Here is a 14,642-nt window from a genome sequence, read left to right on the forward strand (position 1 = left end):
TTTTCCCAAAAGTGTGTACTATCCCATACGCATATTTAGAATCTATATATATTGTACCACTCTTGCCCTTTAATAGTTTTAAGGCTTGCAACAGGGCATACAATTCACAAGCTTGAGCAGACCAGCTCGGGCTTAATAGTCCTGATTCTATCACTTCAAATGTTTTTCCACTTACCAATGCATAGCCTGACTTTCTCTTTCCTTCAACTACTCTAGATGAACCATCTATGTATATCTTTTCCCCTGTAGGTAATTCCATGTCATCTAGATCGGGTCTCAGTTTTATTTGCTCCTCTATACTCCTAAGGCAATCATGTTCTAGGGGCTCGCTGGGTTCACCATAGAGAAACTGAGCTGGGGTCTGCACTGAAGTTGTTTCTAGGGTCAGTTTTGGGGAGGAAATCAGAATTCCCTCATACTTTAACAATCTTGCATCTGTGACCCATTTGTCAGCTTTTTGTTCGTGGCATTCCAGTTCAGTCCAGTGTGCATTACAAATATCACACTCCATAACCAAATAACAAGACAAAAACTTATTGGTTGTGCAGAATCATTCCAAATGTCCACTGCTTGGGGATTATTTAGGAACAAGGTCTCCTCCACTCACAAACTATCAGTCCGGCATGAAGACTAGATTCCCAGTTCATACCTTCAGGCACATTGGGAGCAACGCTGCCTCATGTGCTGTTACCAGCAAGCTGCTGGCCAGTTGACGTCAAATCACTGGCTGCACTGGAGACATTAACCAAGGAGACGTTGACCAAAACCGGTGCTGAAATGTTCGGATCCTCACGGTGTGTAGGATGGCTCATCGTTTGGTGCCGGCTTAACCCAACGTGCCGGCAGCCAGCGGGGCCCACTTGGGGTCCCGACACAGGCGTATCCTCTGCCCATGACGAGGAGTGGCATAGGGTCTGGGAGCCATGACCCTCCGTCAGGTCTGATCAGGACCTGACCTATTGGAGTCTGTTCAGTCAGCTGATGGTCTCCCATCCGATTCTCCAGATGCTTTAAACTAAACAGTGCACACAGGAGGAGAGCGTCTGGGCACAGCTCAAGCCCCTCTAGCCCTCCCCCCTCTTTAAGCGCACGAAGACACCCCTTCAAGGTCTGATGCACACGCTCCACAATAGATTTGTTAGTGCTGTTGCCAGGAATGCTGAAGGTATGCTTAATGCCCCAAGCTGTACACCAGTGTCCAAAACGTGCACTTCTATATCCTGGGCCATTTTCAGTCTTTAACTCCTGAGGTGCACCCATGACAGCGACAGCCATGTGCAACACTCTTATGCACTGCATGGCAGTCTGTCCAGATTGTGCCACAGCCCAGAGAAAACCACTACATGTGTCAATTGTGACATGCAAGTGATGGAAACACCCAAACTCTGGGAAACCCGTAGCATCCATCTGCCGAACCTTATTTGGTCTCAAACCTATGCAACAACAACTGAAATGTGAAGCATCTGGGGTTCACCCCTGCAGGAAACCTGTCAGCCGAATGGCAACCTGGGCAATTCTGTACAACATCACGTGCAACAACTGGAACGTGAAACATCCTGTGTAGTGACCATGCTGACTGCTGGAACCGCCCACGTGACACTTGCAACACTCCATGTATATTATAGGGGGAGATTAATTTCCCCTCCAAAGGTTATCTTTTGTGCTTCCTCTAGCAAGAGAGCAGCAGCTACTACTACTTTTGCAGGCAACTAGGCCAGCCCCGGCTAACATGATCTAATAATTTAGATAGGTAAGCCACAGGCTTTTTGCCTCCTGCCCAATCCTGGGCAAGCACCCCATAAGCTGTCCCCTCCACACTGTTTACAAACAGAAAGAAATGGTTTCTTTAACTCCAGGAAGCTCAGGACTGGAGGGTGCACAAGTTCCTTCTTTAATTTATTTAATTGTCCTTCATCTGTTTCTGTCCATTTAAGTAACCCATCTTTGTTTAATTTACTATAAAGAAATTTAACTTTTCCACTGTAATCCTCTATCCATTGTCGACAATATCCTATTAATCCCAACAACTGTCATACCTGCCTTTTTGTTGTTGGGGCTTTTAGGGCCAAGATCCCCTCGACTCTCTCTGGGTCCAGTTTTTTGTCCCTTTGCTCAGCAAATGACCCAAATACTTCACCTCTTCCTCCACAAACTGCAGTTTTGATCTAGAAACCCTTAACCCTTGTAAACTAAGGAAATTTAACAACTGTACACTAGCCTGCCTCACGCTATCTTCATCTGTCCGTGCTATTAACAAATCATCCACATACTGTAACATTGTTGTTCCCGGTGTTCTATTATAATCCTGTAAAATTTGTTCCAAGGCCTGACCAAATAAATTTGGGGATTCTATAAATCCCTGGGGAAGGACCATCCATCTTAGCTGTTGCTTCCTATGAGTATCGGGGTCTTCCCATTCGAAAGCAAAATAATCCGTGTTGTCCTTGTCTAAGGGGCATGCCCCAAATGCATCCTTTAAATCTATTACACTATACAACCGGTCATCTGGGTGCAATTGGCTTAATAGGGTATGAGGATTTGGCACTACGGAAAACCTGGTTACAGTTCTCTTATTGATTTCCCTTAAATCATGTACCAGCCTGTATTCGCCATCCTCCTTTTTTTCTTTTTTACTTATTTTGTAAACCTCCGCCCTGTTCCGCGGACACTCGGTACCTGGCCCTGGGCTGAGGGAAACGACACGAGGGCCCCGCGAGGTGCCTCCACCCGCCCGCTCGGTCGCCCGACGTCCGGGACGGCGCGCCGAGGGGAAACCCGGCAACCGGCCCCGGCGACCCTCGGGGCAGCGTCCGCCCGCGGGGGCGCACCCGTCGTCCGCCGCCACCACCTCGCCCTCCTCCCGGGACCCGGGGTTTCCCTCCGTAACCCGGCGCCCGCCGGCAACTGCGGCCGGGAGAAGCGCGGCTCGGACCGCCCCGCCCGCGCGGGACTCGAGCCGCCCGGCCACCGATCGGACGGCCCGGACCCGGAGGCGGACCGGACCGGCGACGGACCGGCGCCGCGGGGAGAGCGCGAGGAGAGGAAAGAGGGGAAGACCGCAGCGAGGGGGGCGGGTCGGTGCTCCCGGACCCCGGCGCGACGACACCCTCCCCGCCAACCCCCCGCTTCCTTGGCAGACGGGGCCGTCGGTTCGGGTGGGGGGTATGTAGGGCGGTGGTGACACTGGGACTTCTAAATCCCTTATCTTCTTCTTCCGCCCTCCTTTTTCTTTAGAGGGTATAAATGCATAAGGTATCCAGACGTGGGCATACTTACTTTCCTCTGAACTACCCAGTCCTCAGAGGAGCCAAAAAGGGCCAAAATACACTCTCCCCTTTTATGGGCTTATTGCCCCACACTAAATCATTTTGACTTTACTTTTTCCCCGCCTAGAAGGGGAATCATTCCAATTCTTAATCATTAGCCCTAATGGACTGTCTGGGGGAATAGGGGGTATACCTATACCCACACCACTAGTTCCCCCACCCATGGGACCAGAAGGCTTACTCTTCTTCTGTCCCATCTTCCGGAGCACCTTCACACACACTCACAACGCTTCCCCCTTGTCGTGGCCCAGTCCCTCGCGGGATGTGGGAACCGCACTACCGAGGGGTCTGCACTCGCTCCGCCCACAATTGGACGTCTCAGTCGTTGTGCTCCGGGATACCCAACCCCAACCGAACGGATCACCGGCCTATACTTACCCACCCCGTGGGTCTTCGCTCGGTCTTCGTGCACAAAGATTACTAGGGGTTTACCGGTTTTATTTTGTTTGCGTCCTTATTTTAGGTTCGTCGGTGAAGGGCTTGAGCAGGAGTTTCCACTCCTGGGGCCGCTGAAATCAGCGGGGCGCCTCCCCAGAAGGACCCCTGATCAAATCTCCTTCATCCGAGTCACGGCACCAAATTGTCATGAATTGGACCAAATCCGTTTTCAAATCATGAATAATTTATTGATTTGAGTAAGCGACCGCAAACAAAAACAGCGCTGGGCGACCACGGGAGTCACAGCTCCGCACGTGTGGCGCACCCTCCCCCTGCTGGCCCCAGCTTTTATAGTCTCTCTTGTATTCTGATTGGCTGCCGTGTTGGCCTTCCACGCCTGCGCTCCCTTGTTGCCGGGCAGTATTGCTCCGAGTGGTTCTTCTCTTCTTGTTGATTGGTCCCATTCTTCCCGCCACTCTGTTCCCCGCCGCTATGCTTTCCCGCCACTCGTTGCCACGTGGCGGGTAGACAGAAGCCGCAGAAACAGGGGCGGCAAGTGCAGGAGCCGCAGGGGCGCTTACAAAACCCGGAAGCCCGCTTGACTCCGTTCCGCGCAGCCCCCTCCCCAACAACAACAACAACAACATACCCAACACAATGAACAAACTTTCACCAACTTTTTACAAGGGCAAAGCTGCCCACAGCCGACCCGTTTCCGATAGACAAAGCTGTCATGGAGATGAGATCCACCTCTCATAAAGCATCAAATCAACCCACAGAGAAGTTTCTCTGTATTTGGTATTCAAATGAAAAATATTTGCCAGTGATCCTTTACAAAGCAAGCTTAGCCCTCCCAAGGGCTAATGATCTTTTCTGTTTTGTTGCTCGTTTTCTAAAGGGCCTCTTGTGACTTTGCAATAAAGCTGCTGCTGGCAATGCTGTGTAAAAGCACATGGGACGTTCCCATGGATGTAATCACAGAACCACAAACTGTGGGGGTTGGAAGGGACCTCTGGAGCTCCCTCAGACCAGGCCCAGCAAAGCGGTTCCCTCCAGCAGCTGCACACAAAGGCTGAGCCCCACAGCCAGGGAACCTCAGCATGGGATTTCCCACAGAGCCCTCAGGTGTGTGAAACAAAAGCAGATGCTTCCAATGGCTCCTGGGAAGGCGTCAGGCTCTGGGCGCTCTGGGAACAGTGCCATTTCCATTTCCAAAGCCTTGGGATGGTGCTCCTGGACACAACACAGCGCGTTGGTTCGGATGAGTTGTTTATATGCCTAAAAAATACAGTTTGTGAGTTTGGGCTGAATTCTGCTTTTGTTTTTCTATTGATAAGAGAGGGGTTATTTGCTGGAGATTTCAATGGAGGCGTTACTTTATATGAATATTTTTACTGTTAATGGTAATGGTGCCTTATTTTGAAATCAGAGTACCTGAATTCTGCCTTCCTCTTCAGATGGAGATGTGAACGCTTTTGGCTTCTATTTTCATCAACAAGCGGCCCAATAATCTCCCCCTTTATGTTAACCACCCTTTTCCCACCTGTGATTTTAGCTCACCTTCTAGACAGCATTGTGTCCAGGTTGCTATTTCCATGGTTTTTGTTTCCTTCTCTTTCTTAAATGCTTTAATAAAAAACATTCAAAAATAAAACAAGAGTTGTTACTTGTATGCTTTAACTATGTCATATATTTTCCATGCACCACATGACAATTCCTCTCCACTCTGTGGCCCAGGCAAGCCAAAAGGTCGTAAATCCATGTTGAAAGTTGCCATTATTGGCATTACTCTCATGGCCTCGGTGGTACCCATGCAAACTTATAGCCTGGCATTCCTGTTGGGCTCCTCCCAGGTCTGCCAACCTGTGTGATGTGCAGCACAGCTGAGTGTGGCTGCGTGGGTGAGAGATGTGGGTGCGGGCTGCTGAGTGGCACTGCGGATTTCTGTGCTTGGAACCCACTGGTGCACAGAACAGCAGTGGTTCATAATGCCTGAAGATGAGTAAAACACATCTAATTCCACTTCTAGATGGAGGGGAGGAGGAGGTGGGGCTGGAAGAAGAAATGGATAAGAAAGAAAACAAAAGAGGTAGGCAGAAGTCCTAAGAACGTGAATGTGAAAGAAAATCTGTTCGTATCCTTTGCTGCCTTTCTCTTTCAGATCTTCTTCCATTCAGGAGAAAATTTTCCTCAAAAGCTGCCACAGATGAAGTCTGGGCGCTGATCTGCAGCCAGTGAGCACCGACTATAGCTTAGCAAATAGGATTTACGTGAACTAAAAATGAGGTAACAGAGGAAAAGGCACAGCAATTGTGAGAACACATTTCAGCTTCTTGAACTCACCCTTAATAGCAGCCTTTTATATCACACATTTCTAGGCAGAAAAAAGATGCTTATCTGAGTGGGAAGGTTTAGCAGCCGGCGTCTGGGCTTACAGCTCGATTCAGCAGCATGAGCTCTGTGCTGAAACCCATCCAGAAGCATTTGTATGCTACGTACTACACAAAGCAATAGCCAAAATCTTGTGGCACCCACCGTTCAGACAGAGCTTCCTGCCTAAGAGCAGAAAACATTATAAGAAAGAACTCCCCAAAAAGATAAGGTTTCCCAAAGGGGCACATGGAGCTTTTAATGGGTAATTAAGAAATGAGTCCCACTCTTTCAGAAGCAGAGCTGCCTGTGCACTCAGTGCTCTGCTCTTTGCACAACCAAGTCATAGAATCATAGACTCATAGAATGGCCTGTGTTGAAAAGGACCATAATGATCATCCAGTTTCAACCCCACATTCAACCAATGTGCAGGGTCACCAACCACTACAGCTGGCAACCAGCAACACTGGTGACCATTCTGAAATAACAAAGCTTCAGTTCTAAGTCGCCTTTGTGATTTCCCCAGAACTGAATAAATGAAGCATCACGCAGTCACGACTATTTTGTCATAGTTGACTCGAAGGAATCCACAGTTGTGAGGAACTACTCCATTCCAGAATTAATGACTTGTGGCACTGGAATGCTTATTGCAGTAATTGGAGCAGCAGCTCCTCCACGTGATCTCAGAACATGCAGAAAATAATGCAGCAGCAAGATTTTCATGTCTGTTCCTGATGAGGAATGAAGACAGCATGCCCAAAGACACCTGGTGTACAGCAGCTGAGATCCTCCTGCAAGACAAAGCTGTTGTGGATAAGAAAACCCTGCAACAGCCTCCAGACAGGATTTATTCTCTTGATGATAAGCCAAATTAGTTTTGCTATTCTCTTCTTAATCTGATTGACAGGGCAAATCTGTCATCATTTATCATGACACCTACTCTGGAAGTCAATTAAATCAACAAGCACGAAGCTATGTAGCACTTTATCTCACACATAACTGCAGGGCAGGATGCACAGTGGGACCATACACACTCCATCTGGCCACGGTGATGCACGTACTGTTGGGCTGCAATGGAAAGGAGCTGCAGCAATGGCTCCCCATGGCCCTGAGGTGGAACTTCCTTGCCTGGAGGCTGCAATGCATCTGTATCCTAACAAGCTGCCTGAAAAACAAGTTGATAATTGAGAGTTCTAGTTTGTGCATCTTAACATTTATTTAATTGAATTGATCATTAGAGTTAATTAAACAAGTCAGTGGCTTCAATCCCAGTTTCAGAACTTGGCATTCAGGGGAGAGTGATGATTTCTTCTGACCTATATTTGGAGAGTCTTCCTTTATCCAGATATGGTCTTCTCCTAATTAGAAATGTGTTGCAGTGAAACAGGAAATACATTCTCCATCCTTCCCATAGAGCCTGCAACAAATGGGAAATCGGCCGTTTCCGAAATAGCCAATTTTCAAAGCATTAGAGAATTAGAGATACATCCTGCAGCTTCTGTCAGGTTTGGTTTGATCCCAAATGGAACCATTTCCAGAATGGCACTGCATGGAACTGTCATCAAGGCAAGAATTTCTCCCTGTAATAAAGATTTGCCAAAAAAAAAAAAAAAAAAAAAAAAAAAGGAGAGTTGTTCTAAAATTCATTTTATTTCTTAATTTAATTTAATTTAATTTAATTTAATTTTATTTTATTTTATTTTATTTTATTTTATTTTATTTTACCTCATTTTTAATTTCAGCAGCAAACACTTCCCTTGGCAAGGAATACGTGCTTATGGAAAGAAACTACATTACTCGCTCGCCTTGTCAAAGATGACTTTTCATATCTGGTGAACTTTATATTACATACAAATACATGATATTATTTTGTTTGCGTACACCGAGTATTTTAAAGAGAATACATCAGATCTCCAGTGTTTTTCAGAGCTAATATGTTTATTACTCTAAAGCATTTCCTGGCTGTGGCAAACAATCAAGTGAAAAGTGATACAACCTTACCAGATTTCTTGAAAACACTGTAAGTGGCGAAAAATTTCTCCTGCCCCAACAATGAAATTTTAAGACTTCAAACAAGTTCTCATGAAAATGAGAAGCACATCAATTGCAGTGAGAAATCTTAATTCCTAGTCTATCATTAGATATGGAGGTTGGTGGTCCTGCATGCAGCAGGGAGGTTGGAGCTTGGTGATCCTTGAGGTCCCTTCCAACCCAAGCTGTTCTATGGTTCTATGGTAATCACAAGTAGATATTAGCTTTGGGATATTTGATTATTATTGTCTATTATTGCAGGATTTTAACCAACCCCATCAGCGATGAAACCCTTCAGTGTACTCATCTGTATGAAACAATATTGTGTGAAACTTCTGAAACAAACCTATGCTTTTTCTACAACAAATGTGTATTTTTCTTTTCTTTGGCTCTTAAGTCATCCAAATTAAAAAGTGCTGATCTAATATTAAGAAGTTCAACAAAATGGGAGACATATGAAGTTCACTGTGACCATTTCTGCCTCTTTCAGTAGAGAGATGGCAGAACCTTTGCTGATCAGAATCAAATAGAAAATGTATTCAGAGTAACAGAAAGTTCACACGTTGTTCTAATGCAGGAACTAGGAGGCATCAAACATAGAAGGCAGGAAGCTGCATCAGAGCAAGCAAAGCAGGATCTGCATGAGAGCCTTCCCTGGGGAGCTCCTTAGCACACGGCGTTTTGATGCTCACAAATTTCATGGGTTGAAAAAGCAGCTGTGCTAATTCAGCAACGAAAACATCTATTGGGGCACAAAACATAAAGATAATATTTCTGCCACGGGACATTTTTTAGTCTGCATTGCTGTAGGCTAAGGTTTGTTTTAGAAGAGCATCACTACATGCTTGTGCACAGGAAGGGGTGGGTGAGAGCGAGAGAAGACTTTTCACATCTCCTTTTACACATAAATATTTGGTGAAATGTGTTATAGTGCAGTAATAGGCACCTGCTCCTGGACAGTTACAGTGACATAAATAGTCCTATGAGATACACAGCATCCCACAGCAGCTACCCAGTTAACCTATCACCTGGAATTTGGTGTTGCACGCTGCTGGGGGCCTCTGAGACAGAGCTGTCCCACCTGCCCCCACTGCTTTGCTACAAAGAAATGTCTTCATTACACATACAAGCACACGGGGTGTATGATGAAAAGCAGGTCTTACCATCTGCTTCCATTACATAAAATAAAGTCGAAGAATGTTTTTAGAGGAGAGCATGAAATTTGCACAAAGAAATTAATTTGAAAGATGAGCTATCCATGAAAATGACACAGATTGCTGCTGTGAATGCGATGTACTTACAGAAGTGTAATGCCATAACAGCTGATAGTTAATTAAAATCCATCTAGATTTATATTTTTGCATAGTAACTAAACCTATTGATTTAATCTTGACAGTCTTCAAGTGTTGTTTAGATAATGCCCTTAATTATATGTTTTAGCTTTTGGGATGCTCTAAAGTGGTCAGACAATCGGACCTGAGGAACTTTCCTAAGTACAGCCCAACTCCTCTCCTCCCCTTCTCCTCTCCCCTGCTCTCCTCTTTTCTCCTTTCCTCTCCTCTCTTTCCCCGTCCCCTTTTCTCCCTTCTCTTTTCTCCTCTTCACCCTATCCCATCCCATCCCATCCCATCCTATCCTATCCTATCCTATCCTATCCTATCCTATCCTATCCTATCCTATCCTATCCTATCCCATCCCATCCCATCCCATCCCATCCCATCCCATCCCATCCCATCCCATCCCATCCCATCCCATCCCATCCCATCCCATCCCATCCTATCCTATCCTATCCTATCCTATCCTATCCTATCCTATCCTATCCTATCCTATCCTATCCTATCCTATCCTATCCTATCCTATTCTACCCTTGTAACTTTCAGTAGGTCACTTTCTTTCTAACGAAACAGTTCTTGTTTTAAGTTACACTATAAATAATATATTACTAGGTACTATTTTTGTTTCAAAGTGTAATCAATACCCTTGTTTAGCTATTTCATGTCTCGTGTCATTTTTCCATTCAACTGTTCAGATCTCAGAAATTCTTTACTTTAGTTTGTCACGGTGTACTTTGAAAATGACACTTTCCCATTCCTGTGGCCTTTTATATATCAAAAGCACCCTGCTTTGCTCACAACAAAAAACAGAGTCATCTACTTCTCTGAGCAGGGACACCTTCCAGAGGGCACCAGGCTCAAAGGCATCTCAGAGGGACAGCCTGCCTTCCGGAAGGCCTGTTGCCAATAAGCTAGAATGAGCACAACCAAATCTTCAGATCCATACAGAGTGTGTAAGGTTAGTGAATAAATTAAAAAAGAAAAGATATTTAATTCATAACTGGAGCAGGTTTGATCCTGATTTTATCATGGTTCAGTAAACATGGCTCTTTTGAAGTCTTTTCAAGGGAAAATCATATTTACCGCAGCATTATTATTCAGACTGATCAGACCAGAATTCACCAGCTGTCTCAATCAGAGCATTCACTCACCTTTCTATGGAGCTCGTGGGTAACTTTGAACATGCATCAAGCAGCAGTGTGAGCATCTGCTCAGAAACACAAATTGTTTCACTGCCCACCCCACAGTGTTTCAAGTCCTGGAACCATAATAACAAATGCAGTAATCACAGAATAGGTGACCAGAACACAGAAATGACGTTCACTGCTGCTAAAAGGACCACCCTCCCATCCCTGAGATTGGAGGGAGCCTCGTGTTGGCTCTCACTGCTATGTCTGAAAATACCAGGATAGAAGTGGGAGAGCTGCCACCTTAGGAGTGCTCAGTCAGTGCATGGCAATCAACCTGTGCAGTCCTGTCAGGGCTTCCGCAGGGAGCTCAGCCCCTTGCAATGCTTAGTGCTGCTCCAGAATGATGCAGAATGAAACCTAGTCCCAAGGAAGCTTTGAGGTGCCACATTTTATACAGAAGGAGTTAATGCCTGTATGACGTAGCTGCAGCTTGTTAGTCCTTCCCATGGCCATACTGACTTCAGGAGGAGTCTTGAATATATTAAAAAGAAACCACCCTAAATAAGGAAAAATACGGAAAGGCATGAAGTTGTAGTTTAGTATGAAATCACTGATGAACACCCTCATAAACAAGAGAAGTCTGCTGCAAATCCTATCAAAACACACTATTAATTCAGGAAATTAGGCTGGGTTAATTAGTCAGAATGATCATCACTAACAAACTTGATTTCTCTCACTTGCATTTGCAGTTTCTTCTGTACACCACATGAACAAGCAGCTCCCCTCAGATCCCAGGAGCAAGAGACACTGTCTGCCCTTTCAGAAACCCATCCTAGTGCTGCAGTGCTGCTGTCCCACCTGCCCAGTTCCCATGCAGCTGCATGACAGTGAGGTGAAGATTAGCTTAGAGACCCCTGCTGACTTCTGCATATAAAAAGCAATACAACTGAAGATGCTGTTTAAAAGTAAGTCACAGATTCTACCTCCAACCAATTAAAAACTGTGTGAGTCACTTCCAAAATACAATCTATCCCACTTGTCCTATGCACCCGTGCTACGACAGGCTGACTCTCCTTGACAGTGTCAGTCCTCCTTCAATAGCACTAGCAGAAACCTGCACAGCTAGTTGAGAGTAGGGAGCTAGCAGCAGACAGGTGAGATAAGCACCAGGTTATGAAACAGCTGCCATCTGATGCACCTTCTCCTTCCCTGTGTCCCCATGTTTTGGGCAGCTCCAAGCAATAGTGCACTCAATCTGAGTGCTGCTAATGGCAGAAATTATCCAGAATCAGAAAGGGATTCAGCCACAACCTTGTGGTCATAGACTTAACTGGAGGCCGTGTGTACCAAAACAGTCCCAGAGGGCAACAGGAAGCTCATCAGGCTCTCCACAGCATCTGCTGGATCTCTGCCTGTACAGACTCTGTGTTTGAATCAAATTGTGTTGAGTCAGTGTTGCATGCAGAGCTGATTACAAGATAATTGGGTGACATGAGGCCATTTAATGGGCTGAGCATGGATATGTTAATAGAAACATGTCAAGAATTAACTGTACTACTCCACAGACACAACTTTGTTAAAATATGCTTCTGACTTCATTTCAAGTTGGACAACATTGTATTGGGGTTACGTGGTGATATTTTGGTAGTGGGAGGCTGCAGGATAGGCCTTGTGGAACAGATCTACACAGGAGCAGTGCTCAGAGAGCTGCAGCCCATGGGAAGCCCAATGGGGATCCACTGAAGAAGGAGAGCATCCATGGGAGAGACCCTATGTGAAAGAGGGGCAGAGGGACCATGGAGCAGAGACAGAACACTACAGACTGTCTGCAGCCCCAGAGCATTGACCTGCTCTGCTCAGGGGAAGAGGTAGAGGAGGGTGGATGGGGAGGAAGGTGGTTTTAGTTTGCTTTTAGTTGCTTACTGCTTCACCCTGTCAACAGTCGGCAACAAATCTCCCTATGTTGAATTGGTTTGGCCCATTATGGTGGCAGGAGAACGATCTCCCTGTCCTTTTCTCAGTCTGTTTCCTTTCACATCACTTGTTCTGTTGAGAGGGAGGGAGTGGTGTAGTGGGGCTGAGCTGCTTGCCAGCATGAAACCACCACACGCATCACTGCAGGGTGACTGTATCACTGAATCTGAGCAGAAGTTTTGCTTCAAAAATATTGTTTCCTAGTAAGTGCATTTTGATCTGCACTTAACAGTTAATGTGCAGATGTGCAGATGAACAGATTCTGAATGTTTCGTGATGGAAAGATTTAATGGCTATTGATTATTGCTACCATTACTACTTGTGTATTCAGTCTCTGTTGTAATAATACTGTTCCTTAGGATGCAAGGAGGAATTTGGGTCTGATTTGATACAGGGGTTTGGACCATTGCAACAATATTCTGGAGTTCTAACCAGTGTTACTGCAGAAATCAAGATGTGGGCTTTGTCCTTTTGCATCAACTCTTATGGTTTGGTAGAGGATAATTTCCTTAGAAAAACACCTACTCCTTATTTAGGGATCTGAAGCAATAGTGTATGCTACATTCAGTTACATCCCCTGTCCCACGTTAACACCTCGTTATTTCTTGTCATATATTTCTTCTCATGTTCAGAAAGTCTGGCTTGACCTTCTACCAAGCAGATCTCATTTCCTTGCCTGATACATTAAAGAACCTCTCCTTAGCAAGGACATTCACAGACACACACACACCATGATCATGTCAACTCGTAACTTCCTCTGGGATCCAATTTTAGACTGAGAGGCTGACTTTGTTTGTTTGCTTTGTTTTTCCTGTATTCTGTATTTTAACTCCGGTAGGTTTTTTCCCCATACTTCATTTCATTCTCATTTTTGCTGTTGCTGTCAGTGTTTTTTCCCCCTAATTCCCACCTGAAAGATCATTTTACTACAGGGACAGAGAGAGGTGAAAATATTAATGAACAGAAGATTTTTTAAGCTACATTCACTGTGAACTTTAACTCAAGTCCCTGTATCACTTACAGGGGAATTTACAGCAGAAAGCTACCCTCGTTTCTTGTTTTGGTCCCTTGTCACTGTGAGCTACAGCAGAGAAAATGAAGTGCACAGCACCACCCTGCACCCATTCAAGTACCTGTAAGGATTGTTTCCTGGCCTAAAAACTGCTGTTGAAGCAGCAACAGACAGGAAGAGCTGAGGACAGCCAGAATCATTTTATTTCCTTCTCTCTCCGTGTAGCCAAGGATACACGAATCCTCCTTAGCCCCACGTCTCCATGGGAGCTCACACAGAGCTACAGTGAAATCTTTTCCTCATCTAAATATTAGACATCTAAATCGGAGCCAGTTTTCTGGGCTCCCTTTAGCGTCCGTGGGGAGGAATGGGCAGTTCCCGTTCAGCTGATTTACCTACATAAGCGCTGCTCTTTTGATGCTCCCATTTCTCTTCATTAGCTACATGCAGAACCCAGGGTGACATACCCTGATCTAAGAGTTTAGCTCTTGGTTATCTAAGCCAGGATACACCCAGTCCTAACGATCTCCACTTGCAGCTGAAAGCCCTGCTTTCCAAGGCGCATCTCCCCAGCTCCCCCAGCGCATGATAATAGAGTTCTTTGTCCCCATACACATGTTAATGTTTATTTATATGCATGGTAATTACATCTTGCAGAACAAAGCCACCTCTGCCACTCCACTCAGATCATCTCTGCCGCCCACTCTATTTATGATAACCTCATTACTAGTATTCTTGGCAATGATGATACATTTCCTTTCATGTCAAAGGATTTCACAGCAAAGGTCTGAGAACAAGTGTTACAAAGCCTATGAACTATTCCTTCGTGGGTTTCTCATCAACAGAGCATGTCAGGTATTCATGCTCTTGAGATAAATTGTTACAGTGCACCTACCCCAGCTGAATGAGCGCTGACTAGAAGATCATGGAAAAGAGAAAGCGCAGTTAAAAATCAGCCTGGAGAGGAGAAGGCTCCGGGGGGATCTTACAGTGGCATTCCAGTACCTGAAGGGGCCTACAGGAGAGCTGGAGAGGGACTTTTTATACGGGCATGTAGCAACAGGATGAGGCGAAAGGGCTTTAAACT

General features: G+C 45.5%; 1 protein-coding gene across 1 annotated transcript in view; it reads right to left on the reverse strand.

The window, feature by feature from the left end:
* Positions 1 to 826: 826 nt before the first annotated feature.
* LOC140252533 (uncharacterized) overlaps positions 827 to 14,642 on the reverse strand; it is a 55,116-nt gene continuing 41,300 nt past the window's right edge. Inside the window, exons 2-4 of the mRNA XM_072337366.1 lie at positions 3,705 to 3,728; positions 2,597 to 3,228; positions 827 to 886 (exon numbers count right to left, since the gene is read on the reverse strand). Of these exons, the coding sequence (XP_072193467.1) occupies positions 827 to 886; positions 2,597 to 3,228; positions 3,705 to 3,728 (716 nt within the window). The remainder of the gene's footprint in view (positions 887 to 2,596; positions 3,229 to 3,704; positions 3,729 to 14,642) is intronic.

The sequence above is a fragment of the Excalfactoria chinensis genome, chromosome 5 (genome assembly GCF_039878825.1).
Source record: "Excalfactoria chinensis isolate bCotChi1 chromosome 5, bCotChi1.hap2, whole genome shotgun sequence".
Taxonomy (NCBI): Eukaryota; Metazoa; Chordata; class Aves; order Galliformes; family Phasianidae; genus Excalfactoria; species Excalfactoria chinensis.